Genomic DNA, 26,288 nt, shown 5'->3' with positions numbered 1-26,288 from the left:
TTGTATCCTCACAACACCTGAATACAGAAGTCAGCACAGTGGTTTACTGATAGATCAGGGAAAGCTCCGATCTCTAGATCTCTAGTTTAATCATCTTACTACATTCATAGTTAACTGATTGCCCCAATGAGAAGCAAAACTCAGTCAATGTCCTGATCCCCACAGGTCCTGCCTCCATTGGTTTGGATTTCTCCTTGCATGGATTTGAGCATCTCTATGGGATCCCACAACATGCAGAATCACACCAACTTAAAAATACTGGGTAAAGTTAAAACAATTCTTACGGGAAAAGTATTGCTTATAGATTTTGAAGAATCTTCCTTGAATTGCCCTAGCTGGTTTGGTTCAGTGGATAGAGCGTCAGCCTGCAGGGTCCCTAGTTCAAGTCTGGTCAAGGGCACATGTCCAGATTGCAGGCTCAATCTCCAGTAGGGGGCATGCAGGAGGCAGCTGATTAATGATTCTCTCTCATCATTGATGTTTCTATCTCTCCTCCCTTCCTCTCTGAAATTAATAAAAATAACAAATTTTTTTAAAAAGAATCTTCCACTCAGAGCAGTAGTTCTCAATTTTTTTTCGGCAAAAAATTAGATAATTCTAAAAACTGTAATGCTGAACCCAAAAATATATATGAAGTCAATATATGGAGTTGCTGTGGTTGAAATGAGGGTCAGGGGGAATTTTCGTCACATCACCTCCTGGTTTTTGCCTTTACCTCTCACAGCCTTGCTGTGGAACCCTGAGAGAATGCACTGTGAAAAACACTGACCTAGAAAAACGCTTTTACTAAGAAAGGACAGTGAGCCAGAGAATGGGAAAGTGTGGCATTTCATATCACCTTTGATTTTCTCAGGGAGATCATTTCAAACTAACACTACTGGCAAATAAATGCCAGAGGCATATGACTAACTGGAAGCAAAACCAAAGATACACAGAGTCTGATCAGGCTTGCCAGGTCCAGATGCTGTTTATGTTACAGGGCGGCATAGTGACAAGTGCATCAGAAACCATGCTGCTCTGACACCAACCTGAGCTCTGCTCCCACCCCAATTCAGGTCCTGAATTTTTCCTACTCAGCACTGGGTCAGCATGTTAAGAGATTTTGTTTAAGCGGCAGAGAAATACAAAATTCGTCAAAAATATCTATTGTGTGCTTGCTATTGTAGGGGATTCACAGGAAACAGTCCTAAACTCACAAGAGATATTTAGAAAAGATATCTTAAATATGAGATTATGTATACCAATTGTCAGTTGAGGGGATGCAAAGGAATCAAAGGAGGAGGATCATATTCACCCAGGTTGGATCAGAAACCTTTAGGGAAATGGTAAAGTTGAACCTGAAAGATGCATAGGATCCAAGTGCAGGGGAGAATGGAGCCATCCTATTCATTAATAATACATTTGTGATGATAATTGATAATCCTTATTGTGTGTTTCAGTGATGAGGATGCTTACCGTCTTTATAACCTGGACGTCTATGGCTATGAAATACATAACAAAATGGGCATTTATGGTTCAGTGCCTTATCTCTTGGCCCACAAACTGGGTAGGACTTTAGGCATTTTTTGGCTGAATTCTTCAGAAACACTAGTGGAGATCAATACAGAGCCTGCAGTAAAGGTAAGCTATGGACCATGTCTGTATGTCCTACTTACAGAAGAAACAAAACTAGTCAAGTGTAGTCATAGCTCTGGGCTTATAGTGGCAGTTCTCTGCCACCAGTCATTGCAGTATAATCAGTGAAAGTTTATGGTATTTATGAAAGGAACAGACTGTTATTCCCATATGGATGGACATTGTAGGTTAGAGGGAAATATTTCAAACCTTCATTCCATTTCTTTTCCAGATGGGCCCAGTTGATGCTAAACAAAAGAGCAGATCTCGAACTGATGTGCATTGGATGTCAGAGAGTGGAATCATTGATGTTTTTCTGCTGACAGGGCCTACACCTTTTGACGTCTTCAAGCAGTACTCATCTCTTACAGGTACTTGCATGTAGAAGAACCCATTTCTTGTTCCATTATATTTTCTCTATCCCCTATATCATTGCTATAAGTTAATATTTATTGTATACCATATAGAATTCATAAACAACTTGCCCAGGCTTTTTAAGAAGCATTTCTCTTCCCACCCTCATTCTATTCAGTTTGGCTAAACATTGCTCTGGAGCTAGAACTCTCCATTCTCTCATCCTTAATACTTGCTGTCTGCCTCTTTGAAGCCTTTAACCCCTGGGCTTTCTCTGCCTTCATCTCAGATTATCAGTATCCCAACCTTTTCTATGTTCTCTTCTCTATTAAAATATACCACTGGCTTTAGCATATGATTCCACTTGTAAGAAGTACCTACAATAGGCAAGTTTATAGAGACAGAAAGTAGATTAGCAGTTACCAAGGTCTGGAGGATGAAATGGGTAATGGGAAGTTGTTGCTTAATGGCTGCAGAGTTTCTGTAACAATTTGGCTGAAGAGGCAGGCATATAAATGAACTGCTGTGCTCTTAGGTATAAGTGCTATGTTAAAGGCATCAGCCTAGTGCTATGGAAATAAGAATGGAATAAATTCTGCTATGAACATAGGGGTGCATGCATTCTTTCTGGTGTTTCGGGTTTCTAAGGATGTATTCCTAGAAGTGGGAGTCTAACTACCAAGCTGAGTGCTTAGACCCTGTTGGCATTTAGAAAATGTTTTAACAAATATAGAATTATCACTGTGGTGGTAGTTGGCTCAGTTGTTATTGTCCTCTTTTAGGCACACAAGCCATGCCCCCTCTCTTCTCCTTGGGGTACCACCAGTGCCGCTGGAACTATGAAGATGAGCAGGATGTAAAAGCAGTGGATGCAGGATTTGACAAACATGACATTCCTTATGATGTCATGTGGCTGGACATAGAGCACACCGAGGGCAAAAGGTACTTCACCTGGGACAAGAAAAGATTCCCCAACCCCAAAAGGATGCAGGAGCTGCTCCGAAACAAAAAACGCAAGGTAAAATGAACCAACATTTCTGAACCTTTTAGTTACAAGCACATTTTAAAACTTGATTTGATACATAAGTGGAGAACTATCTGATTTTTAAAATGGCCATGAAAATAGTACCTTCAAATGTAATTGAAACTGGGATGACAGAAAAGTAATGGTGACAAGGTGGTGACACCATCCATCCCTGCTTCAGTTATCTAGGTCTCCATAAGGATGCAGGGGTCTAGCATTCAGGCCATTTGTCACGGCCACCCGTGTAGTATTTTGATGGATCCCCCTGCCCATGGGAAATTTGGTTCTGATGTCAAGATTGATGACATCACACAGGTACCAAGATTAATTAGCCAAAGAACATATATGGATAACCCATTGACACAGACAACAGCGTGTTGATGGCCAGAGGGCAAGGGGTAGGGTCTGGGTGGAGGTGGGCAAAGGAGGAAGGTCGGGTAATGGGGATATCTGTAATAGTGTCAACGAATAAAAATAAAGTTTAAAAAATGATAAATAATTTAAAAATATTAATTAGTCACATAGTAAGGCATTCTGGGGGGAGTAAGGCTGGCTCCCAAGCTCATTTGAAATTGTCCTGAGAGAGCTGGGAAGGAGATCAGCTCAGCTTTTACCATGATTAGAGCGTTAGATGGGAGTGAAGATCCCTGTGCATGTGCCAGGGCTTGTGAGTTTGAACTTTCTGCTGGCACCAAAGGGTGGAGCATCAGGGCTTTCTTTGTCGGCATGCACAGATGTAGGAAGAAAGGTCAGGGGGAGTGGTGGACTTAAAAGCTCTTAACAGTCCATCAAAAACAGAGTTGATTTTTTTATTACTCCATTTTTCCTGCATGCCTCCCTGATGGATTCCTCCTGACAATCTGGCCAAAGAAAGAACTAAAACAGAAAATGGGGAAGGAAAAGGACACTGGAAAGTGTATAATTCAAGGGTGGTGGTGGTGGTGGTAATAGCACTGGAAAATTAAATTTCAGTATGTAGAATAGATTTAAATAGATAATGAGGAAGGATGATTAGAAGGTTCTAGTTAAATAAAAAGGTATTGAGGTTTGAGGCTATGTGTAAAGATTGGGTTTTAGAGCCCTAGCTGGTTTGGCTCAGTGGATAGAGTATCGGCCTGTGGACCAAAGGGTCCTGGGTTTGATTCTGGTCAAGGGCACAACCTTGGTTGCAGACTCCTCCCCGGCCCAGGTCCTGGTCTGGGTGCATGAGGAGGTAACCAATCAATGTTTCTCTCTGTCTTTCCCTCTCTCTTCTACTCTCTCTAAAAAATCAATGGAAAATATCCTCAGGTGAGGATTAACAAAACAAAACAAACAAAAAAAGCAAACAACCAAACAAAAGAATGGTGTAAGAAAGGCAGGGAGAGGTGGTAGAGACACAGCTGTGATCACAGCTTTTCTCAGACTTCCTTCCTCAATATGCCTATACCTTTGGGTTTTTAACATTCTATTCTCCTATTTTCTTTAATGTATGCTTTTGTCAGTGTTATGTTAGCTTCTACATGTCTAAGAAGCAGAGACCTTGCCTACTTACTCCTTTATGTATAGCACCAGCACCGCAGACAGATAGAAGCTCAATGCTATTTTTAAAAAATGTATTAAGCAGCAATAATTATAAAAGAGCAATGACCTAGTTTTGACATCGATCTATATTTCTGTAAGCACATGGAATACGTCAGTGCTAATAGTAGTTGTTTCTGAGTAAAATTTAAACCCAAGAACTATGATGGAAACATATAAATGAATATATGGCTCATGTGAAACTGATGAGATCTTCAAACCTTTATGTCCTCCTGACAGCTTGTGGTCATCAGTGACCCGCATATCAAGATTGACCCTGACTACTCAGTGTACACTACGGCCAAAGAACAGGGCTACTTTGTGAGGAATCACGAAGGGGGAGACTTTGAAGGGGTATGTTGGCCAGGTGAGATATTACTTTATACACTTACTTCCCTTGTTCCGTCCCAACTAACGAAGGTTTCACAGCCACTGTTCTTATTCCTTGTAGATATCTTTTGCTACATTTTAAGCTCCTTTAAGAAATGGTATTACCTTCTTTTATATCTTTCATAATACTGATACAGTGTACATTGTATCCATTTATCAGTCAATGGATAAATAAAAAATAAGCAAACCTCTACCATGCTATTTCTCTAAGCAAATAAAAATGAAAAGCCAAGGAATGAGAAAAGGAGAGGAAGAGAAGGAAAGAAAAAGGGCCATCTGGCTGGTATGGCTCAGTGAGCATAGAACTATGAACCAGGAGGTCATGGTTCGATTCCCAGTCAGGGCACATGCCTGGGTTTCAGACTTGATCCCCAACAGGGGGCATGCAGGAAGCTGCCCAGCAATGATTCTCTCTCCTCATAGATGTTTCTGTCTATCTCTCGCCCTCTTCCTCTCTGAAATCAATAAAAAATACATTTTTTAAAAGAAAAAGGGCCCTGCAGTCTCTCCCCCTGCCATTCGTCTTTGCCCTGTTAGCCCAACCTTTTGACTTCCAGACTTTCGTGAGTGACCTCAGCTGCCTCTGGCAACTCTGGACAATTCCTTTCAGAAATTATTAGTTTAAAGCCTTGGTAGAGACTCCTTGAGGAAATCACCACTCTATCAAAGCATAGTACTCTATCATAAATCCTTGCATGGTAGAGAAACCCCATGAATTTCCCCCTTTTATCAGTTAGGAACACTTCTCTGTTCTTTTTAAGAACAGACAGATCACTACAGACTACTTGCCATCCTTCTTTGGGCTATTTCAGTGAAGGACAGGCTCCACCTTGATACTTGTTCATTGGCATGCTCTGGGGTTGAAAGGTCTAGTAGATTATCACTGAAGTCCAGCATTCATTCGCTTCTCACCAGACCATGCCTCTGTATCAGCTGACTTTTATGTTTGATGCCCATTGACTGCCGAGCTTTCACATCTGATAGCCCTCCTTACTACACATCTTACCATGAGGACCACGGTTCCTAACAGGCTGACTACTCTTGTAACTCTACAGGTCTCTCCTCTTACCTGGATTTCACCAACCCCAAGGTCAGAGAGTGGTATTCAGGTCTTTTTGCTTTTTCTGTTTATCAGGTATGTTTTTATTCCTTTTCTCTTCCCTAGTTACTTGAAATGATGAAAGAATGAAAAGAAGTGATTGAATAGAATTATACTGCTTCATTGAGTAGCCCCTAATAAATAATGCTTGTATGAAAAGGGAAGGGTAGAATCACATTACAGACTTAGGTGGTGCCAGGAGAGGTGCCATGTGTATTATTAAATGCAAAAAGCTATGATTTTGACCTCTATTACAATATATCAAAGTACTTAATTATAGAGATGTATTACATTTTGAAATTACTATATACTTTTTATATAAAATAGCATTTTATAACTATTATTGAAAGGTGATGATATATGTGGAAATATCTTGCAAAGTATGTCATTAAAAGTAAGGTACAATAATAAATTAATTCCTAAATCTTATAAAATTCACTGAGAAAACAGGAGAGGCCACATCTAGAGAACTGTTTTCAACCAATTGTGATGATTATGATAATGATCCTATATAATAAATAGGTAATATGCAAATTGACCATCACTCCAACACACAAGATGGCTGCCCCCATGTGGACACAAGATGGGCACTACAAGATGACCAGCAGGGGAGGGCAGTTGGGAGGGACCAGGTCTGCAAGGGAGGGCAGTTGGGGGCGATCAGGCCTGAAGGGGAGGACAGTTGCGGGGGGGGGGGACCAGGCCAGCAGGGGAGGGCAGTTGGGAGAGACAAGGCCTGCAGGGGAGGGCAGTTGGGGAGGACCAGGCCTGCAGGGGAGGGCAGTTGAGGGGGACCAGGCCTGTAGGGGAGAGCATTTGGGGGCGACCAGGCCTGCAGGGGAGGGCAGTTGGGAGGGACAAGGCCTGCAGGGGAGGGCAGTTGGGGGGGACCAGGCCTGCAGGGGAGGATAATTGGGGGGGGACAAAGCCTGCAGGGGAGAGCAGTTGGGGGCAGCCAGGCCAGCAGGGGAGGGCAGTTAGGGGTGACCGGGCCTGCAGGGGAAGGCAGTTGGCAGGGACCAGGCCTACAGGGGAGAGCAGTTGGGGGTGGCCAGGCCAGCAGGGGAGGGCAGTTAGGGAAGACCAGGCCTGCAGGGGAGGGAAGTTGGGGGTGACCAGACCTGCAGGGGAGGGCAGTTGTGGGGGGGATCAGGCCTGCAGGGGAGGGCAGTTGGGGGGGGATCAGGCCTGCAGGGGAGGACAGTTAGGGGCGACCAGGTAAGCAGGAGAGGGCAGTTAGGGGTGACCAGGCCGGCAGGTGAGGGCAGTTAGGGGCAATCGGGCCGACAGGGGAGCAGTTAGGCATCGATCAGGCTGGTTAGGAGGTGATCAGGCTGGCAGGCAGAAGTGGTTAGGAGCAATCAGGCAAGCAGGCAGGCGAGCGGTTGGGAGCCAGCAGTCCTGGATTGTGAGAGGGATGTCCAACTGCCCGTTTAGGCCCGATCCTGGTTTGACATCCCTCGAGGGGTCCCATATTGGAGAGGGTGCAAGGCTGGGCTGAAGGACCACACCCCCCACCCCGGTGCACGAATTTCATGTACTGGGCCTCTAGTGTCTAATATAAATTCGAGTATTTGCTATGTGCCAAGCAGTGTGCTAAACACTTTCTGTGCATATGCCATTTTTATCTTCACAATAACCCTCTGAAGTTAAAACTATAACTCTATTCCCACAGATGAGGAAATTGAGACATGAACATATTTAAAAACCTGCTAAGTTCACCCATCTAGTAAGTGGCAGACCCAAGATTTGAACTCAGTTCTGTTTGTTTTAAACCCAGCTCTTAACCACTCAATGCTAGTTTCTGAGCATCATATTTTAGGACACAGAAAATAACTAAGAGCAGTATGAACAACACTTGAGCCACGTGCTCATTCATTTCCCTGTTGTCTACGTCTTTCACATTACCAAAGCAGAGTTGAGTTACTGAAAAAGAGATCGTATAGCCCACAAAGTTAAAAAACTGGCTCTTTCCAGAAAAAGACTGCCAACCTTGCCCTAGAGGGTGCTAAAGAAGAACAGTCAAGGTAGTTAAATATTGAAAACCATATAGCCTTGTTCATAGACATACACATTTAGAAATAGTGAAAGGTAAAGAGTCAAAAGAAAACACATGAGCCTCCTTTAGGCTTTTGGAAAACTATCATGTGGGTGAGGCAACAGATGTATTCTGTGGTATCCCAGAAATCAAGCTAGACCCTGTGACAGAATGTTACCATGCAGAAAATAATGGAATGAGCTGCCTGAGGGACTTCTTGTCATTGTAGCTATCGAGGCAAATGCTGAGAGACCAGGGATTCTATAAAGAGAGTGTAAGACCATGACTAAATGACTCAATCACCCCTTCTCACTCTGTATTGACCAATTCTATGTAGCAAATAAACTATAGATCATACTAACAAGCAGGCATCTTAGCTGTCAAATTTTTCAGAGTATTAGAGGAAAAGCAGAATTTTATCATGTACAACTACAGTTGCCCTTCCCTCAGTTAAGAGTTGTAGCAAATGATGGATGATATAGAGCTTAATTGTGATCATTCACAATCTTTCCTGTGGAGGTTCTCCAGATAGACCTCGGAGTAGATTTGCTGGGCAATATGTATTTCACAGACAATAGAGCACAGCATTCTTTCATTCATCAACAAATACTTATTGGAAACCTTCTATGGTTCAGGTATTGTTCTAGGTGTTTGGGAACTATCAATGAACTCCCTGCCCAGTCGAGCTTTTCATTCTAGCAGTGGAGCTGAGGACAGAGCACAGATAATAAACATAATGAATAATAAATGAAATGGAGTAGGAAAGAGGAATAGGAGCAGCTGTTATATTAACATAATCACTGTAGAAGTAGTACCTTGACCAAGATTTATTTCCTAGGGATCTACTGACATCCTCTACATATGGAATGACATGAATGAACCCTCGGTCTTTAGAGGGCCAGAGCAAACCATGCAGAAGAATGCCATTCATCATGGCAACTGGGAGCACAGAGAACTTCACAACCTCTATGGCTTTTATCAGGTAAGACAGCTAAGAAGAAGCCAACTGTACCCATGTACCCTGCCTTTGGGGCTTAAAGCTGTTTCCTTTGTAATAGCCATACTATATTGTTCATTTCTCTTTGTGTGTCTTTTCTGCAATGAGTCTTACCCGGTTGTAGCCAATATAAGACTCATTTCTCCTTTTGTACCTTTGCCTTCTATAATGAACTTGATGAATTCCTAGATATTGTAAGATTAGTGGTAACATAAAAATATCTTCCTTGACAGGAGCCATTAGTAAATGGTATTGGATGCTACCTCAAAACTTTTATTGAAGTAAACAAACCATGTGTAAATATATAAAGGAAATTAGGACAAATGTTTTGAAATTTCACAAATTTCTAAATATATTAAGTCTTATATTTATACCAGGAGAGTAAGATTTAGAACACACATACACTTTTTAAATGTAGAAAGTCTTTCTTAAGTACTTAGCTTTCTCAATAGAATTGTCTTCCATTGGCCAATCACATCTAAAAGACCCAGGCATGTATAGAGATTCTACTTGGTAGTTACTGGCCCTAATTTATACCCGTGGTTCTCCATTATTTTCAGAATGTAACTGTTCTCATGGCCCTCCCACCAACTGGTATTTTCCAGTGGGAGCTGCTGGCTAGATATAGCTTGGTTTTCTGTGTTTACTTCTCTAATAGCCTCTTGCTATAATTGCAAATGACTTTAGTGAATTTCCTTATGTAGGCCAGAGCCAGTCACTTAACCTCTCTGAATCTCAGTTTTTTTCATTAATGAAGACTGTCTCAGAGATTGTTGTGTAGATTATAAGAGAAAATCTTATAATATGCCTGATAATAGTAAGCACCAAAAGGCTTGGTCTGGCCTGCGGGAATCAGGCCGAAATTGGCAGTCCGACATCCCCCAAGGGATGTAGTAGTGCGCAAAGCTGTAGGCAGCCAGGCACCTCGCCGCTCCCACTCATCCTGGCCCCATCGTACCTGCCATGGCGGCTGCTAGGTAGTGCACTGCCGCTGCCACAGAGGCAGGAGAGGCTCATGCCATTGCAGCTGCGCTCGCCAGCCATGAGCCCGGTGTCTGGTGCCTGTTAGTCAGCAGAGCGGTGCTCCTGCTGTGGGAATGCACTGACCGCCAGGGGGCAGCTCCTGCATTGAGTGTCTGCCCCCTGGTGGTCAGTGTGCATCATAGCGACTGGTCAAACGGTTGTTCGATCATTTGGTAGTTCAGTCACTTAGGCTTTTATATATATAGATTATTTCATTGCTATTTTAATCAAATAAATTTTCCATTTTAATAAGTATGGTAAGGAATAGCTCATATGAATTTAGAGTTTCATTACATCATAAAAATTGTCTGATGGATTTATTTTAATATTTCCCATTTCACATTTTCACCTACTATTTGTTTTTTCATGTTAAGTAGTTTATTGGGGATGTCTACACAATGCCTTAATCCAATCATCTGTTTGACATTTTTCTCCTTTGACTTTATAGCAAAAGGCTACTGCAGAAGGACTGATACAACGATCTAAGGGAAAGGAGAGACCCTTTGTTCTTACACGTTCTTTCTTTGCTGGATCTCAAAAGTATGGTAAGGAATAGCTCATATGATCAGACTTAAAAACACAAATCTTTATAGAGCTCTTAATGCCTTCCTTTTCAGTAGCCATTGGGCAGGCCTTAGATGTGCCCTGAAGTATGTACTTTTGTCCTATGATCAGTGTAAATCAATTTTAATAAAGTTTAGTTACTCATTTCCCACTGAAAAAATGGCCACTTAATTTTTGGGTGAATGACTTCAGAGTATCTGTTTGCAGGGATGGTCATCTCTGATCCTGTCTCTTTGATTTATCAAAACCAGGGAAAATACACTTCTAACACATTCCTTCAACCACCTATTTCACTCAGCAATATGCCTTAAAATAGACCTAGCTGTGGCTTATGGTCAGGGTCATCTATAACTGGATTTGGTTTACTAGCTAATGCAGATCTAGTTCAGCTTTACCACCCTGTGGCAGGAAAGCTATTTTAAGTCCCCAGGCACAAATAACTGGGAGCTTAGGTTCTCATTTGAAGAATCCAGCCTTTATTGTATACAGCCATTACTAGGCCTCCTACTCCACCCCTGCAAACCAGCACCTGTGGTACTCAAAAGGCTAAAATATTGTCATCTTAAGCAGAGATTCATGTACAGATTTGCTCACCACAGTATTAGTTCTTGAAACAAAACAATAAAGAAAATCCAAATATGTAAGGGAATAGTTATAAAACTATAATTTATATGTTAGACTGTCATAAAGTTATTTAAAATAGCCTTAATTGCATGAGAAAATGTTTGACATCATGATAAAAGAAAAAAAAGCCTAAATGTATTTATATATCATCCTTATTTTGTGTGTGTGTGTATATATCTACTAGAGGCCTGGTGCACGAAATTCGTGCTTGGGGGGGGGTGTTCCTCAGCCCAGCCTGTACCCTCTCGCAGTCTGGGACCCCTCGGGGATGTCCGCCTGCTTATGATTGGGCCTAAGTCAGCAGTCAGACATTCCTCTCGCAGTCTGGGGCTCTCACAGTCCAGGACCCCTCGCTCCTTACTGCCGGCCTGTGGCAGAGGCAGGAGAGGCTCCCACCACCACCGCTGCACTCACTAGCCATGAGCCTGGCTTCTGGCTGAGTGGTACTCCCCCTGTGGGAGCGCACTGACCACCAGGGGGCAGATGCTCAACGCAGGAGCTGCCCCCTGGTGGTCAGTGCGCTCCCATAGCAGGAGCGTCGCCCAGCCAGAAGCCTGGCTCATGGCTGGCAAGTGCAGCTGCAGCAGTGCGAGCCTCTCCCGCCTCCACGACAGCGCGCCCAGCCCAGGCTTGGGCTCCTCCCCGGCCACCTGCCACTTCACAATACTACATCACTTGGGGGATGTCCGACTGCCGGTTTTGGCCCGATCCCCACAGGCCTGGGGGATCGGGCCAAAACCGGCAGTCCGACATCCCCTAAAGGGTCCCAAATTGTGAGAGGGCGTAGGCCACGCTGAGAGACTCCACCTGTTCACGAATCCATGCACTGGGGCTCTAGTATACATATAATAAATAATATATAATATAGATTACTATATATGTTAATCTAAATAAGTATAGTACCTTGGTTATTATAAGTGATTTTAATTCTCTTCTTTTTAACTATCTCTATTTTCCAAATTCTCTACAAGCATCACTTTTAATCACTAAAAAGAATAAAGTATTTTTAATGAAAGCATTTACAAATAGTTGTTAAGATAACAAAAATGATGCATTCTGAGTAATCTTTGTTGGCCCACTGCTAGTCTTTGGTATTTTGTGTGAAGCTATCAGCTTCGCCCCAAAGTGTAGTGAGGCATTACAGAGAACACTGTTGTCATATGCTAAGACCAATAGTCAGAGAGCTTCTGACTAAACAACCATATGAGACATGAAAACATCTGCATGTTTATATGAACTTTCTTTCTTGATGAGAATGCCATCGTGTGGATTTCAAAATCTTTATGTAAATATATACATATTTTATTTGAAGTCAAGGAAAAATTATTAGAGTACTATTTAAGAAGAACAGTCCCTTGAATTATTTTTTTTATTTTTGCTGGCCACAGGACTACCTAAAATTTCTATGAAAGATTAAAACAAAAATAGCTACAAGATTAAAACAAAACTATTTTGATAGAATATAGATAAAAATGCTTCAGGAGTAGTCTAGAAATAGTAAAATAAGATTGTGGGGTTTTTTATGGACCTCTTTAGTGGTATATAATCTATCTTCACAAACTCTTATCAATTATACAATGAATAAAGAGCACTGACTTTAAAATATGTTTTTCTTGATTTTAGAGAGGAAGGGAGAGGAATAGAGAGATCGAAACATCTATGACAAGCATCTATCAGCTGCCTCCTGCATGCCCCTATTGGGGATCAAGCCTGCAACCCAGGCATGTACCCTGACTGGGAATCAAACCAGTGACCTCTTGGTTCATGGGTTGATGCTCAACCACTGAGCCTCTGGCCAGGCAAGAGCACTGACTTTAGAGTCAGACTGCTTGGGCTCAAATCCTTCCTCTACCACTTAGTATCTCTATAACTTTGTATGGATTATAATACCCACTGTTTGCCATATTTCCCTCATCTGTAAAATGGCATTAATAATAGTGTTTACCTGGTAGGGTTGTTGTGATGATTAAGTGGGATAATATAAGCAAAATAGTTCAGCAAGGGCTTGATAAATGCTAACTGTTGTTACTGCTATTGTTACTATGTCTCCCCTATATGTTCTGTACCACTCTCCTCTAATTATAATGGGGGTTTGCGGGGGGAAAGGGGATAGGCATATATAGTTCAATGGAACAGAATAGAGAATCCAGATAGAGTCCAACGTTTATATGATGAATTAATTTGCAACATAGTCACCAAGGCAATTCAACGGAGAAAATCATTTTTATCAATAAATGGTACTAGAACAACTGTATATCATGTGTGTCGGGGGAGGGGAGGAGAGAAGAAGAACCTCAATCCTTACCTCGTACCATACACAAAAAGTAACTCAGAATGGAATATAGACTTAAGTTATAAAAGCTAAAACAAAAAAAAATTTTTCTAAAAGGAAACAGGAGAAAAATCTTTGTGACTTTGAGATAAGCAAAGATTACTTAGAATAGAACACAAAAAGCATGAACCATAAAAGAAAAATGGATAAATTGAACTTCATCAAAATTAGAAACTTCTACCCTTTCAGAGATATTAAGAAAATGAAAAGTTTAAGTCACAGACTGAAAGAAAATATTTGTGATATACATCTCTATCTCTCAAAGAACTTTTATCCAGAATACATGAAGAACTTTTACAATGAAATAATAAAAAAAATTTTTTTAAACATGAGCAAAGATTTTGATACTTTACAAAAGGAGACATATGAGTGATAATAAACACATGAAAAGATGCTCAATATCATTAGTCATTAGAGAATTATAAATTAAAACCACAGAGAGACACTACTACGAACTCTACTACAAACCCATTACAATGACTAGAATTAAAAAGACTGACACTACCAAGTGTTGTCAAAGGATGTAGAGCAACTGAACCTCCCATCTATTGTGAATGTAAAATGGCACAACCACTTTGCTAAACAATTTGGAATTTTCTTAAATTGTTAAATACACATATAGACCCAGCAATTCTCCTCCCAGGTGTTTACCCAAGAGAAATGAAAATATATGCCACACAAAGATTTGTACACAAATGTTTATAGCAGCTTCACTCGTAATAGCCCAAATTTGGAATGAATCCAAATATCCATCAATAGGTGAATGGATAAACAACTTGCAATATATCCTTACTATGGAATATTACTCGGCAAATAAAAAGGAGTAAACTACAATATTATACTGAGTGAAAAAAGCTAGAACACAAAAAAAGCATATACTAGTATTATGCTTTCATTTATATGAAACTAGAGGACCAGTGCATAGATTCGTGCACTGGTGGGGCCCCTCAGCCTGGCCTGCGGAGATTGGGCCGAAACCAGCTCTCTGACATCCCCTGAGGGGTCCCAGATTGCTAGAGGGTGCAGGCCAGGCTGAGGGACCCCACCAGTGCATGATCAGGGCCAGGGAGGGACCGGGGGAGGGTTCCAGGGCGTGTCCAGCCTGTCTCAACCAGTCCCGATCAGCCGGACCCCAGCAGCAAGCTAACCTACTGATTGGAGTGTCTTCCCCCTGGTGGTCAGTGCGCATCATAGCGACTGGCTGAACTGTCCAAAAGTCAGATACTTAGCATATTAGGCTTTTATTATATAGGACTAGTGGTCCAGTGCATGAAATTCATGCACAGGGGGTGAGGGGTGTCCCTCAGCCCAACCTGCACCCTCTCCAATCTCGGACCCTTCGGGGGATGTCCAACTGCTGGTGTAGGCCACAGGAATTGGGCCTAAACTGGCAGTCAGACATCCCTCTTACAATCCGGGACTGCTGGCTCCTAACCGCTCACCTGCCTGCCTGCCTGATCACCTCTAACCGCTTCTGCCTGCCAGCCTGATCGCCCCCCAACTGCTCCTCTGCTGGCCTGATTGACACCTGACTGCTCCCCTGCCAGCCTTATTACCCCCAACTGCCCTCCCCTGCTGGCCTGATTGCCTTCAAGGCTTTTATTAGTATAGATATGACCCTTCACAGAAAATTTCACTAACCCTGCTTTACAATAAGGGCTTAACAATTGAATCATTGGGGCAAGACACCAAGATTTCCTTTCTTTGAATAGTGGAGGGAATAATTATTTTGTCTTTAAGTTGCCCTGAACATCAAATGAGATAATGACTTAGAAAAGTATAAAAGCACCATATAAAGTTTTTCATGTACTGAAAAGACAATAAAGTGGTAAAATGAAAAACACTTTTTATTCTCCCCCTTCCTTCCTTTACTTAAACTTTAAGTAAACTTTTTTAAACTTTATTTATTTAACTTTATTTAAACTTTGAAGTTTATAAAAACTTAGAAATTTATAAAAATTTCACTCCTATTTTTATTTCTTTACATTCAATATTATTTTGTATTAGTTTCAGGTTTTATATTAGTTACAGCATAGTGGTTAGACAATCATATACTTTACAAAATGTTCCCTGATATTTCCAGTACCCACCTGGCATCATACCGTCATTGCAACACTGTTGACTATATTCCCTATTTAAGTGACAATGGGTTTACAGATTCCTTCCAGTCTTTCTTTTGTGTTGTTTGCCTTTCCTTTTCTTTCTCACTTCTTCCCTCATTTTCTTTATATAGTATTTCAATTGGCCCTCAAAGGTCAGCGAAGGCACTGGGACACACTTAATCCATTTTACAGACCAGGAAACTGAAGCCAATTCCAGTTGGCTGTGGAACTGGACTCAGCACGCAGGGAGGCAGGGAGGCCTCACAGCCACAGCCGCGCTCTCCGCCCTTCCAAGGGATAGCCACAGGGCAAACAGAACAAACCTCCCCGTCACGTTTCCGAGCCTCATTCCTAAGCACCTCTTCATTGAGGACACTCCACATTCTTTCCTCTCCCCGGCCCCTCACCCCCATTCTTTACTGCCCCCCCTTCTGGGAAGCAGGTGGTAGGCTTCGCACTCACCGTATACCCTGCTTGTGGTGATGGTTACATGGTGCACACATTTTAAAAACTCACCAAACTCTTCACTTAAAATACAATGCATTTATTGTATGTAAATTATATCTTAGTAAAGTTGATTTTTTTAAATGTTTCTCCTAGCCCTAACTGGTTTGGCTCAGTGGATAGAGCGTCGGCCTGCGGACTAAAGGGTCCCAGGTTCGATTCCGGTCAAGGGCATGTACCTGGGTTGCGGGCACATCCCCGGTGGGGGGCGTGCAGGAGGCAGCTGATCGATGTCTCTCTTTCATCGATGTTTCTAACTTTCTATCCCTCTCTCTTCCTCTCTGTAAAAAATCAATAAAAAAAATATTTTTTTTAAAATAAATAAATAAATAAATAATAATAAATGTTTCTCCTAAAATCAGACTTCAGTTAGACTTCAAAAATAAGTGATTTCAGAATATTTTCACAATTTCTTTTGTCGATTTTAATGACTTTTTCACATTAGAAAATTAATATATTTTCATTGTGGAAGACCAGAATTTGTATATTTTAAGGTAAGGAAGAAATGCATTCCTTTATGTTAATTTTGTGTATACAAATAAGGAATCTAAACATGAAATCAAGGGCATAGGCTGATTTGTGATTTTTTTTTTTTTAATACCTTGTTACTGGTGTCTAAAGGTGCTGTGTGGACAGGCGACAACAGAGCAAAATGGAGTTACCTGAAAATTTCTATCCCTATGTTACTCACTCTCAGCGTTACTGGGATCTCTTTTTGTGGAGGTAAGATGATATCCTCAGGCTTGAAATGAGAGAAAATAAAAAAAAATGAGGGTGTTTTTGTCAAAGCTGGTCCCTTTTCATGGGCTGTTTTGGATAGGGGTGAACGTGGGAAAGAGAAGATGAGGAAAGTGAAGGGGGGATTAGAGAGGAGAGAAAGGGTAGCTTCAGAGCTGTTTTGTTATGTCCTCAATTTGAATTGAAGACATAAAGTCAGGAGGGGGCCAGAGTGCTGCTTTCCCTCATTCTCTTATTGCTTCCTCAGCCACTCTTGGTAACTGAGTTTCTCATCCTGAAACATGCCTTTCGTCTTGAACGAAAAATGGAAAGAACTACAAAGAATTTTGCAAATAAGCAATCAGCCTTACAGAAATAATTTTTGCTCTGCAAGTTTAAAATTCTGTGACATATTTTTACTGTTAAAAATATATATATGCTCTTGGGAAAGATAAATTAGTTAAAATAAGATTCCCTAGTGTGCCACCTTCCCAAATCCTAATAATTCTCTGCAGATGAGAGATCTAAATATGGAAGGTGCTCAGCATGGTGACAGATCCAGCTGCTCCTTCTTTTCTCTAGGAATAGAAGTGAGTTAATATCACTTTTTGATAAGTGTGTTTTTATGGCATTGGTCCATACAGGGAATATGTATCCTGCTTAAGGACTAAACATGAAATTCTACTTAAACATCTCATTATCATTATCTGTTTCTCTTTAGCTATTTCTATAATAAATGTTCCTCCTAAAATCAGACTTCAGTTAGACTTCAAAAATAAGTGTAATTTTTATCTTGCCCTAGCTGTTGCTTTCAAAGGAAATCAATTGCTAGCCCTCCACCGCTATCCCACCCCTAAATATAGCCATTGACTCAGACAGACATTTTGCAATTTCTGGGTTACCTGGGTTCAGGAACATACCTGAAAGTTGATCTTGCAGTAAAGCCTCTGACCTTTGACAAGAATAGAATATAAAAGAGCGTACTGTCAGCTCCCCAAACAGACAGAGTTTTTTACTGTGTGCTCCCTAATTTGAGGCCTCAGTGTCATTTTGAGTGCATGCATAGCACCTTTCTCCTGCCAGTCTTCAAAGCCTTATTTTACTGGAGTGCATCATTTATTAGAAGCCTGGTTGCCTCACAAGCTTTTTTTTTTTTTTTTTTTTTCAATCCTCACCAGAGGATATTTTTTTCCATTGCTTTTCAGAGAAAGTGAAAGGGAGAGAAGGAGAGAGAGAGAAAGAAACTTTGATGTGAGACACACACACGGATAGGTTACCTCCCACATGCTCCCCGACCAGGGGGTGGAGAGCGAACCCCCAACCCAGATACCTGCCCTCGACCAGGAATTGAATCCACAACCCTTCGGTACTCTAAGCACTGAGCCACACTGGCCAGGGCTCACAAACCTTTCTTTGACTAATGAATCAGCTGATGTCGGCGGCTTCGTGGGGGATCCAGAGGCGGAGCTGCTAGTGCGTTGGTACCAGGCCGGAGCCTACCAGCCCTTCTTTCGTGGCCATGCCACCATAAACAGCAAGCGACGGGAACCCTGGCTCTTTGGGAAGGAACACACCCGGCTCATCAGAGAAGCCATCAGAGAGCGTTACACCCTCCTGCCCTATTGGTATTGTCTGTTCTACTGTGCACATGTGACCGCCGAACCCATCATAAGGTAAATAGGCTCCACCTGTCGGAGGCCCCAGCAAACAATCTAACCAACCACTGGGGAACGGAGTAATTACACAGTGATTTCAAGAGAACAGGTGAAGGAAAGCCATGTGTTTAATCGTGTCACTCAGCTTGTTGAACACCAACTGAGAGGAGAGTGCTGGCAGTGGAGGTAGCAGAAGATAACTCTGTGATTCAAGTGTTAATATTTGATATGAGACAGATATAGAGCTTTTTCAAAGAAATATGAAATGACTTTGTAACTGAATTCACTCAGTATTTAACCCACAAGCATCCTCTCATGAAGAACATTTTATTCTGCCAGTCTTAAGCTCTATCTCAGTGGTTCTCAACCTTTCCAATGCCGCGACCCTTTAATACAGTTCCTCATGTTGTGGTGACCCCCAACCATAAAATTATTTTCTGCTACTTCATAACTGTAATTTTGCTACTGTTATGAATCGTAATGTAAATATCTGTGTTTTCCGATAGTTTTCGGCAACCCTGCTAGCGGTTCTCAACCTGCTGTAGAGCCTAAGACCATCGGAAAACACAGATATTTACATTACGATTCATTAACAGTAGCAAAATTACAGTTATGAAGTAGCAAAGAAAATAATTTTATGGTTGGGGGTCACCACAACATGAGGAACTGTATTAAAGGGTCGCGGCATTAGAAAGGTTGAGAACCACTGCTCTATCTCGTCCTTAGGACTAAATTGTTCCAAGTTTGAGGTGAACATTTTTCCTGGTGTACAAATTATATTCTGATTGTATTTGGAAGGCAGAAATGAAAAAAACTTTTTAAGCTAGAGGAGGAATCACACAGAGACATACTAAGTCTCTTGGATCCTCCGTCCCTAAACCTGGTCCAGATCAGAATCATCTGGGAGCTTCTTAAAAAATACAGATTCTAAGGCCACACCTCCAGACCTACTAGGAATCTCTTTGAGAAGGTTCCAGGGATCTGTATTTGTTAGAAAATTTCCAGGTGGTTCTAGACATCAGCCAGCTTTAGAGATCATTGCCTTGTTACCATTTTCAGTAGAAGAGGGAATACATTATTACAAAGGCTAGTGAATAAACTAAAAGTAAGTCTCTTATTTAAAAAGATCATTTCCTCGTGAAATTGAAAAATATTATTAGAACCATTAAGTTAATATTCAGATACATAGATATTGAAGGTTTTCTTTATAAGCCCAAATGCCTTCTAAGTAGTTATGTACAACAATAACAATAAAACAAAAACCACACAACAGTTTCTCAAACCTCTAATAATGTTGCCAGTTTGAAAACAAGAAAAAAATAGTTCTTCCCATTTCAATAGGTAATGATTAAGGATGCATGAAAGGCAGTGACAGCATGAAGAAATGGCACAGATTTTATATCATTATAAAATGATCCTACAAACATTTAGTTTGTTTTACACCAAGCATGATAGGCATTTGGACTTCTGATTCTGCCTGTCAAAGTAATATTTATTTCTAGTTCAACAATCAAAAGGAAAAATTGCAGGTACCAGATTTCTCAATCTTTCATTTAAACATTTAAGCTAATTGATAGCTCTTTTACATAAGAAAAATATAAGTAATCATAGCAACTGCTCATAAAAAATCTTGAAACAGATGAAAGGAGACTTGGCTCTGGCTTTTTCTAATTTCCTTTGAATGGTTACAAAACTGAAAGTATACTAGTAAGTGATTGAATTATAATAAGAATCTAATAATATTGAAGAAAGAATTTTTTTATTTTTTTTTTACCCCAGGCCTCTGTGGGTAGAGTTCCCTGATGAATTAGAGACTTTTGGTGTGGAAGATGAATACATGCTGGGTAAGCATTTCTTGATTAATTATAATTATGATAAATACTGTAATCATGTTCTTGTCATACTTTCTAACGTAAGAGGACTAAAAAAAAATCCCTAATTTCAAGAAAGCCAAAAAAATAAATTTCATCACCAAGATTTTTAGTGCTAAGTGGAATCATAGGTATTCTGTTGTCATGTAGTACCGCTCATATTAACTTTAAATAAATCCATCCTATTTGTGAATGCAATTGGTATTCTTCTTCTGGGTCCACTCCTAAGCCTTGTGATGCCATTAAGGGGAAGAGAAGTGAGAAAAAAATAGACCTGATGGTTGTACCCTGTTTCCCCGAAAATAAGACAGTGTCTTATATTAATTTTTGTCCCCAAAGATACGCTAGGTCTTATTTTCAGGGGATGTCTTATTTTTCCATGAAGAAGAATACGGTACACATTTATTGTTAAATGAAAATAAAGGAAATTTATTACCTGTATACGGTACGGTAGTACGGTCGTTGTCAACACAAACCAGACAAACTGTGAATCCTACAGTATCAAGAATTTACTCATTTATTCAATGACAATCATGTCATCATCTTCTGGAACATCATCATAACAATCCAATTCCTGAATTTCCTGGTGAATTTCTTGTGACTCCATTTCTTTCAGAATCAGTGGACCAAATCTCTCATGTTTAGCAATAGCACTGTCTTTAAATGAGTACTTCTTGTCAAGGTAGCCTGCTCGCAGTGCATTTGCAATGCAACTGTCAGTGATTTTCTCCCATGAATTCTTCACCCAAGTCACAACTTCTTGCAGTTTAGGTTTCACAAAGTTTCCACGCTGATTTCTCTCCATTCTATTTTCAATGTAGTCATTAATTTCCATGCGCAAATTGTCTTTGAATGGCTTGTTGATTGCAATATCAAGAGTCTGGAGATAGGCCGTCATTCCTGCGGGAATCATTATCTGATCTATTTTTCTTTCGTGAAGAAATGTCTTCATGTCTTTAGCACGGTGAGTGCTGGCTGTATCCCAGACTAGCAGACCTCTTTGGCTCCCTCGCATAACAAGCGGCAGCATTAAATCGACCCACTTCCTTATAACTGCTTGTGTGGCCCAGGCTTTTTCAGTTTCAAGAATAAAAACGCCCAAAACACGTTCAATCTTTTCCTTCTTGCCCTTAGAAATGATTAAAGGTGGGATTTTAGTGCCATCCAGACGAATTGCCAAAATACAGGAAACATGTGCACTTTCGTAAGAGGTGGAGGGAATGTACACTAAGGAGGCACCACGCTGTTTAATTGTGTTTGAGATGATTGGCCCATAAACACTGCAGTTTCATCCATAGCAATCATGTTGGAAAAATTGTATTTAGAGAAGTCAGCATCATCAATAAAGGACTTGAATGCAAGTGCTCGCTTAATAACTTGAGTATCTTCCAACCTAAACAATGTTGTAGATCTTCTTAAAGACAGTTCACTTCGCTGAAGGAAATTATCCAGCCAGTGTTGTGATGCTTTGAAGTCTTCGGGGGCTATGTCAAACTGTGGTGCCATTGCAAGGGCAAATTCTTGAATCTGAGCCCTATTCACAACCAAAGCCTTTGCTCTCCTGTCAACAACCCATTCACAGATCAGGTCTTCCAGCTCGGAAAATAATGGTTGCCAACCTGATCCACACTTGCACTTTTTAGCATTTCCCTTGTCCACTTGTTCAATGAGGTTACCATACTCTGCTCGCCATTTTCGGACCAATCGGATACTCAACATCTTCTCTTTGCAGAAAGCAGTAAGATTTTGGCCCCAAGAGTCTTCCACGATTCCTTTCTTGTACTCCACGGAGTAGCTTTTTCTTTTTGCCCTCATTTCTAGGGGTAAAAAAAAAAGGAATTGGGGTATCAAGGTGGGGGGAGGGGGATCACTCAAAATGATTCAGGGGGGATCAGAGGGGGGAATCAAAATGGCACAGGAGAATCAGAGGGGGGATTACCATTTTAGTAACCCCTTTTGATCCTCCTGTGTCATTTTGATTGCCCCCTCTGATCCTCCTGTGTCATTTTGATTGCCCCCTCTGATCCTCCTGTGTCATTTTAAGTGATCCCCCTCCCCCCACCCCTGTGCCACTGAACACCTTCACCAGACATCCCCCCTACCCCTTTATCAGACATTTACCCCCTGGGGCCTGCCTGGGGACTGTCACTGGGCTTGCTGGGGCCTGGATCTGGGCTGGAGCAGGGTCTGCCACTGACTGAGAACCTTCAGTCATCATGAAGGCGGCCGCGAGCATCAGGTAGTGTCACCAGAGACAGACCAGCACTCACCACCTTCGCCGCGTCCCATCCGCTCTAATCCTCCTGTTCTTCTACACGCATCTGCGAAAGTCTCCTCCTCTCTCCCGCCCCGCGCTCACCGCTCACTCCGACCTCCGCTCCGCCTCCACACAGCAGTGACGTCAGGACTCCGCGTAACGTCACTGGTTGCTAGACGCCAATCGGGGTGGCCCTAGCGACCAGTTTACGGTAAATTAATTTTCATTCTGAGACAGAGCCTGGGGGCCTTATTTTCGGGGGATGTCTTATATTTCACTCAGAAGGAAACCTGTAAGTAGGTCTTATTTTCGGAGGATGTTTTATTTTCGGGAAACACAGGTAGTAAAGACCCAAAGGAGCTTATTTCATATGCAAAATAGGATTGGGGGGCAGGGCAGAGAGGGTGGCCTCCTCTTTAACAAGAGTTAACCACCAAATCTAGAACATGGAAGTCTGTCATCTTGGCAATAAGGTTCAAAAAGCTAGGCTCAGCCGAAACCGGTTTGGCTCAGTGGATAGAGCGTCGGCCTGCGGACTCAAGGGTCCCGGGTTCGATTCTGGTCAAGGGCATGTACCTTGGTTGCGGGCACATCCCCAGTGGGGGGTGTGCAGGAGGCAGCTGATCGATGTTTCTCTCTCATCGATGTTTCTGACTTTCTATCCCTCTCCCTTCCTCTCTGTAAAATATCAATAAAATATATTAAAAAAAAAAGCTAGGCTCAACAGAATTGCCAAAAAGATGGAACAAAAGAGAAGGGAAACCTCAAAATGTAAAACATCTTGCTCTTTAGGTCTCCATTCATACTTAGTTCTCAGTTGAAATAGCAACTTTCTTGGAAAAAAATTTCCTTCCAAAGGACCAAAATTGCTTCCTAATTCCTAATTCCACCTATTTAAATCCAAGTCAGTCCCTCCTATTACATAATTTTTATTTTATTTTTACTTTGCCTTTTTGGTATCCATCTGAACTCTAATTAGTTTGTAATTACTTACTTAATACCTGTCTTCATTGACTGTAAACTCCGTGAGAGCAGGGACCATGTCTGCCTTATTTGTCACTATATCCCCAGAGCTCAGCACAGTGCCTATTACTCCGTAGGCACTCTATAAATATTAGTTGAATTAAAGAGTGGATTCATAGCCCTAGATGGTTTGGCTCAGTGGATAGATAGTTGGCCTGCAGACTGAAGGGTCCCAGGTTCAATTCTGGTCAGGGGCACATGCCCGGGTTGTGGGCTTGATCCCCAGTTGGGGGTGTGCAGGCAGCAACTGATCAGTGATTCTCTCTCATCATTGATGTTTCTATTTCTCTCTCCCTCACCTTTCCTCTCTAGAAAATAAGTAAATAATTGAATTCATAAATGGATGAATTTTACATATATGTGGTACCAAGGCCAAAACAAAATTAACAATTCAGATCGTGTTTAGGAGAATTTTAGCCTTCCCAGTGCATCTGGTTCTGATGTCAACCATGGTGTTGCTCCATCTGGTTTTGCTGCTTTCTGGCCTGGAGCTGAAACACACTGAGGCCTAAATGTCGTCTCTAGATTGACCAAAACTCTGTCCTGTAGTCAAGGAAAAAGATCTGAATGTCCATGCTGACCACACTTCTAGATAATAATTGTAGGCTCACCATCACCAAAATCACTTATAGCAAACAATGAGGCACTTGGGGAAGTGCAATGGTGCTTTCAGATTACTGACACACAAGCAGTTTTGTCACTGGAAAGGCACCAGGTCCAGAGAGGGTCTGCCTCGGGCTGGCCTGTAGTGTGTGGAAAGATTTCACCTGAGTCCAGGTGATTTTGAGAGTATGTTTATGGAAGCTGGGGACAGTGAAACAAAGGAAGGGCTTAGGATAGAAGAAGCAACAGGCTAGAGCCTAGGCAGTGCTCTGGTTTGGCTCTCTAGAAACAGTATAGGAAAAAAGTGAGCCACGCTGGGCTGCTTGGACTCACTGAGAAGTAAAAGTCAGAGTGATAGAGTGAGCCACGGTGAGGCTGCTGTTACCTCACTGAAAAGTCCAAGAAAAGGGGGCCTTGGAGACAGGCTTAGGGGGTTAGCCCAGGATGAGTTGCTGCTGTCCATTGCTCTCCTGGTTGCAAGTCATTCGAGGATCCTTAGAACTTAGGAGAAAGAGAGCAGAGATATATGCCTGAGAAAGAAAGGAAGAAGAAAGGTGTGGGCTCCCTCTGGGCTGGCTTCCGTTACCTTAAGAAGTTTTATCTGTTTTCTAAAGGTAAGTTTCTGGGGAGGTCTCAGGGGAGGATCTCAATAGAATATTCATTGGCTTTCCAGGTGTGTCATTTCAGGGTCCTGGTTTCCACTGATTGGTCAGAGCTAAGAGAAGGGGTCATTAGTCATTGCATCTGGTTCTAATGTCAATCATGGTGTTGCCCCCTCTGGTTTTGCTGCTTTTCTGGCCTGGAGCTGAAACATACTGAGGCCTAAATGTTGTCTCTAGATTGACCAAAACTGTGTCCTATAGTCAACAGACCCAAGCTTTGTTCCTAAGATTATTTGATGTGGGTCAGAACTTCATTGTCCTGAGGGCCCAATGCTTAAGGGTGTGGTCGTGCAAGGGAATCCTATGAGGCCATTCTCCTGCCCTCTTATTCTTCCTCTAAGGATGTCTAAAACCACTTACTAGCAATACGCCAAGGGAGGAAAGATCAGAGGAGGTTCCGAATCTCATGACCATCAATATGAATGTTCAGGGGGTTTAAACCACATAACCAGGGAGGAAAAGCGTGGTGGTGGGGGGGTGGGGGGGAGGTCCTTGTTTTCTCAGTTTTGCCCAATGCTAGGCACCTGGAGCTTTCACCCTGGTGACCTTGCCCGTCGTTCATACTCTGCTATGTTTGTCCAACTACTTGCCACAATGATGCACAATGATGTACAAAAAAGAGACTGATGGTCCCTCCCTAGAATTTCAATATACTGTAAGTGGGTTGATGACAGGCAATAATAGCCACCTCTGTGAGCACCTATCCTTTTTCTAGCAATGCATCTCTCTGATGAATCATAGGTTCAACTCACCAAGGTCTCTACTTTTAAGAAGTTCAGTCTAGTGGTCCTTAAAACCACAAAATCACTCAATTAAAAGGAAACATGTTTTAAGACTTTGTTTTCAACTTTATTTCTTCTCCATTTTTTTCAGGAAGTGCTCTATTGGTTCATCCAGTCACAGAGCCAAAAGCTACTATGGTTGATGTGTTTCTGCCAGGATCAAATGAGGTAAGAGTAAATGACAGTCACATATTTTATATGTCTCATGTCTCATTCTTTATTCTGATGAATTAGCCCCTGTTAGGAAATAGATTTCTTCATCATGCAGTTGTGAAGACAGCCCAAATGATTAGAGCAACTAAAGATTCTTATAAGTCATGATCACTGTACTCAGAGATCAAGAAACTTAATGGAAGAGCAGGGAGAAAGTTGAATAGGTGGATTAGAATGGTTCTTTGTCTTCACACATTAACTTGTGTAAGTGACTCCTTATAAACACACTGAGATTTTAAGTAGGAATAAATCTTTAGTCTACTATGAGGTATCAAACTCT

The 26,288-nt window shown here is 41.7% G+C and overlaps 1 protein-coding gene across 2 annotated transcripts in view; it reads left to right on the top strand.

Annotated features, from left to right (window-relative positions):
- GANC (glucosidase alpha, neutral C) overlaps positions 1 to 26,288 on the top strand; it is a 94,031-nt gene that overhangs the window by 47,413 nt on the left and 20,330 nt on the right. For both annotated transcript variants that reach the window (XM_080645453.1, XM_080645454.1), the window contains 12 exons: positions 166 to 262; positions 1,440 to 1,620; positions 1,847 to 1,985; positions 2,751 to 2,986; positions 4,793 to 4,919; positions 5,998 to 6,077; positions 8,918 to 9,061; positions 10,548 to 10,644; positions 16,847 to 16,948; positions 18,372 to 18,615; positions 20,377 to 20,441; positions 25,887 to 25,963. In XM_080645453.1, the coding sequence (XP_080501579.1) occupies positions 166 to 262; positions 1,440 to 1,620; positions 1,847 to 1,985; positions 2,751 to 2,986; positions 4,793 to 4,919; positions 5,998 to 6,077; positions 8,918 to 9,061; positions 10,548 to 10,644; positions 16,847 to 16,948; positions 18,372 to 18,615; positions 20,377 to 20,441; positions 25,887 to 25,963 (1,589 nt within the window). The remainder of the gene's footprint in view (positions 1 to 165; positions 263 to 1,439; positions 1,621 to 1,846; positions 1,986 to 2,750; positions 2,987 to 4,792; positions 4,920 to 5,997; positions 6,078 to 8,917; positions 9,062 to 10,547; positions 10,645 to 16,846; positions 16,949 to 18,371; positions 18,616 to 20,376; positions 20,442 to 25,886; positions 25,964 to 26,288) is intronic.

The sequence above is a fragment of the Plecotus auritus genome, assembly GCF_963455305.1.
Source record: "Plecotus auritus genome assembly, chromosome: 1".
In the NCBI taxonomy this organism is placed as follows: domain Eukaryota; kingdom Metazoa; phylum Chordata; class Mammalia; order Chiroptera; family Vespertilionidae; genus Plecotus; species Plecotus auritus.
This window is presented reverse-complemented; position numbering and strand designations above follow the sequence as displayed.